Source organism: Miniopterus natalensis, chromosome 1 (genome assembly GCF_054644295.1).
Source record: "Miniopterus natalensis isolate mMinNat1 chromosome 1, mMinNat1.hap1, whole genome shotgun sequence".
Lineage (NCBI taxonomy): Eukaryota > Metazoa > Chordata > Mammalia > Chiroptera > Miniopteridae > Miniopterus > Miniopterus natalensis.
In genome coordinates, this window is record NC_142081.1 from 160,478,602 (window position 1) to 160,482,022 (window position 3,421).

The window sequence follows — 3,421 nt, forward strand, 5'->3', positions numbered from 1 at the left end:
ATTACTCTATTTGAAGCTTAAATAAATACATAAATAATAAATAAGTGAATAAGTTACACTTGAAAATAATTTATGTAACCATGAAAAACATTAAGTTGCTTCCGCGTGTCCTCACATCTCTGTGAGGTTAAATAGTGGCTGATGCTTTTTCTCCAGGTTAGGAATAAAGAAGAAACTGAGGCACAGGTAGGAGGGCCTCGTGGATCTTGGCTGGCAGACTAGGGTTGCCACATTAACTAAAAAGGGAAAAAAGTAGAATACAGGATTTCTAGCTAAATTTGAATTTATAGTAAACAATGAGTTTTTTAAAATATAAGTGTGTCCTAGATATAGCACAGGACATTGAAAAAAGCTGTTCATTGTTTCACTGGATATTCAAGTCTAACCTGGCATCCTGTATTTTACTTGACAACCCTACACAGCCCCACAAAGTACATGATGCACTGACGTAGATTCGTTTGAAGTTTCATTGGCATCTTTACTGAGGAATTCTTAGGAACCATGGAGAGTGCTTTTTCTTTTTATTTCATGGATCTTTCTTCTCAGCTCTGAAAATAAATAAAATAAAATTTAAAAATTAACAATGTTCTAGTAAGGAGTAAAGTATGGCTCTTATATTTAATACAGAAACGAATATAGTCTTAGATAGCCATGTGTTCGAAATATTTTTATACTTTCAACTATAAATAGAGAGACCAGATAAGTTATCATCCAAATCAGAACACCAGAGACTGAAAGGGAGCCACAGTAATGGCAGGGAACAGACATAAACCCAGACCTCCCCGGGCAAACTGAGCTTTGTGGTCTTCGCAGTCATGAGTACAATAAACTCACTATTGCTGCTATTTATTTTTATTTAAAGAGGAAGTTATCTAAAAAAGATTTGCATCAGCAGCAGGAAATTATAGGCTGACTTTTGGACTGTATACTTCAGGATAAATGAAGAATCTAAATTTTAAAAAACCAACTTACCTCTTCAAAAATATCTGCACAACCTTCTGCACCCACTTTTCCTTGGGGTCCAGGCAGACCTTTTTTCCATTGGTGAGCTTTACACTGAAATGAGAGAGATATGATTAAAATCAATATTTAGTGGTTTCAGACATCCCTTTACCATTCACTCATTGTCCCTTAAGTATGGGCATAAACTCTAAGTCAAAAACAACAGAACTGTGAATCATGGAAGTTGCCATATTTAAATGCCACGCAGACAGAATACTGTATTCCTAGTACCTACAACTCTGCTGGCTGCTCCACCTTCCTCAGCTCTAAGCTTGCTAAAGTAAAATACCGAATCCCTTTGAAAGGACTTACATGATTTCTGAATTTGCACAGTGCGGCCCACTCTCGATCACCGTCAGTTCTCTGATAAACTTGGGGTGGAAAGGGGCGGAGTGCGTGTTAATGCACTGGCACCGGAGCTCGGTGGTTAGTCTCGGCAGAACTGCAGCTGTGAAGACAAATAAAGACAATTAAGGATCGATTTCATCAACAAACGCGGTGCCAGCTACTCGCTCCTTAATCCCATTAGGACAATCTGCTGGCTGTGTGTTTAGTAAACATCCCATCTTCAGCTAACTCATTCCTGAAGTTGAAGGCTGGATATTCTTCTTGACCCTGACCTCAGTTTTTTATTTTAAAGACCTTCCTTCCTGACAACACTGAATGACTCTCCATAAAGACTTGGAGTTGTCTTCGTGCAATGTTGACATCCTTATGATGCTTTTTTCTACTTCATATTGCTATTTATAGTATGCAAACTAAGATTCAAAAATAGGGAAATTGCCTTCAAAGAATTTGATAGAAATATATAAGTGAGTTGCACAAAGGTGTCTTATATCTTAACAAAATCCATAATGCTTAAGAGGAAACAGAAAAAGAAACTATATACTACAAACATTCTAAACTGTAATAAAAAGGATCCCAAGAAGGTGGATAATCCATCAGGGCGCCCTTAAACCAAACAGGAAATGACAGCTGTCTGAAGCTTGTCAATAAAATAGCACATGAAGGAAAATTACCTGAGCTTTCTTGCTCAATATTTCTAGATATTATGGGTAACTCTGGCTTCCAATAAGGTACACTCTAAATTATAGATTTATATTAAACAAATGCATACTACAGAGTATAATTGACAAGAACAGAATGTCTATATTCATCAAATGTTACCCTTTTCTAATTGTTGCATAGATACAGCCTAAAAAAATAAAACTTCAATTTAATTAATTGACAGTAAATGACTGCAAAGATTATTTTCTTTTCCTCAATAAAAATGTTTTTGTTTTTTTAATCAAAGCATTAAGGATAACCCTGCTACCTAAGGATCATATTTAGACCCAGGAAAACTGGGTCAGAAAGATGTGCTTACCTTCGCACATGGCTGCAGAAAGCACGCAGGCTGCCAGCAGAGCAACAGCCAGCCTGGAAGTCATGTTTATAGGAGGTCGGGTCCTTATTGGCTCTTCTAGTGCTGTGAGCTCTGTTGTCCTCAGGGACTTGTGCTGGATGAAGAGCTCCTGTGGCTTTTTATATTATCGCAGCAGCGGAGAACATGTGCACGCTCATTCTTGTATTAGGTCAGAGGAAATTCCACAATCTGCAACTTTCCGGCCACTCTCTGTGAACAAACCTGAGTCATCGCACTTCTCCAATTGGTTTCTTATCCAATTTTCAGCATGATTGAAGTTTTATTGGATCTTTAAAACAATTTAATTTTATTTGAAAACATGTTTCTTTTCAAACATGTTTAAAAGCATTTTCAAACAGAGAAGCTTCTCCGCTTGATACATTATCAGTTGTACTCCTTTTTGTTTATAAATAACTTTATCACAGTACCATCTGGCAGCTATTACAGTAAGTCATTTAGGATCATTCTTTTATGGCACAGTGGTTTCTTTAGGTAAATTATATGTACTGAAATGAGAGAGGAGATAATCTAGTTGACCACCTTTATTGGGGACACATTTTATGAGAAGTTCATTTCTAAGCATTTTGGAAGGTTTCCAGGAACTATTATTGCTCTCAAGGAACATAGTACAACTTCTCAAAAGATTCGGTTTTCAAAGGTATGCATAACAGAATGAAAGGGCACACCTTTCATTCTGTTCCACAAATATTTGTCAGGTAAGTCCTCAGAAATGTGGGGATCTAGACATGGATAAGATGAAGTACTTGTTCTTAAAGAGTTTGATCTTCAGAAGAAAGCACCATAAGGACCTGACGATATTAAAGACCAGACAGGAGGCATGAAGATGTTAATTCCAGCAGGGACATAAGGGCAGAATCTTCCATAAGCAGCCGGATTTGAGCAGGGTGTTGAAGGCTAGAGGACTTGAATAGATAAAGGGGAAGAACACATTCTAGACAGGACACTCAAGTGGTAAAGTGAAGATACACATATGTTCCAGGAAGCGGTTCACTG

The 3,421-nt window shown here is 37.4% G+C and overlaps 1 protein-coding gene across 1 annotated transcript; it reads right to left on the reverse strand.

The window, feature by feature from the left end:
• Positions 1-526: 526 nt before the first annotated feature.
• On the reverse strand, positions 527-2,432 carry CXCL8 (C-X-C motif chemokine ligand 8). Its single transcript, XM_016209615.2, has 4 exons — positions 2,369-2,432; positions 1,315-1,450; positions 973-1,056; positions 527-548 (listed from the first exon to the last, which is right to left on the reverse strand). Exons 1-4 carry the CDS (start codon positions 2,430-2,432, stop codon positions 527-529), a joined length of 306 nt encoding a protein of 101 aa, XP_016065101.2.
• Positions 2,433-3,421: the final 989 nt, after the last annotated feature.

What these genes read in the sequence shown, in the direction of transcription:
- CXCL8 (XM_016209615.2), bottom strand. Translation starts at nt 2,432, where the DNA reads ATGACTTCCAGGCTGGCTGTTGCTCTGCTGGCAGCCTGCGTGCTTTCT. An exon ending in TTCTGCAGCCATGTGCGAAG is followed by an intron (nt 1,451 to 2,368) that starts GTAAGCACATCT and finishes TTGTCTTCACAG; the next exon opens with CTGCAGTTCTGCCGAGACTA. An exon ending in TGTGCAAATTCAGAAATCAT is followed by an intron (nt 1,057 to 1,314) that starts GTAAGTCCTTTC and finishes CTCTCATTTCAG; the next exon opens with TGTAAAGCTCACCAATGGAA.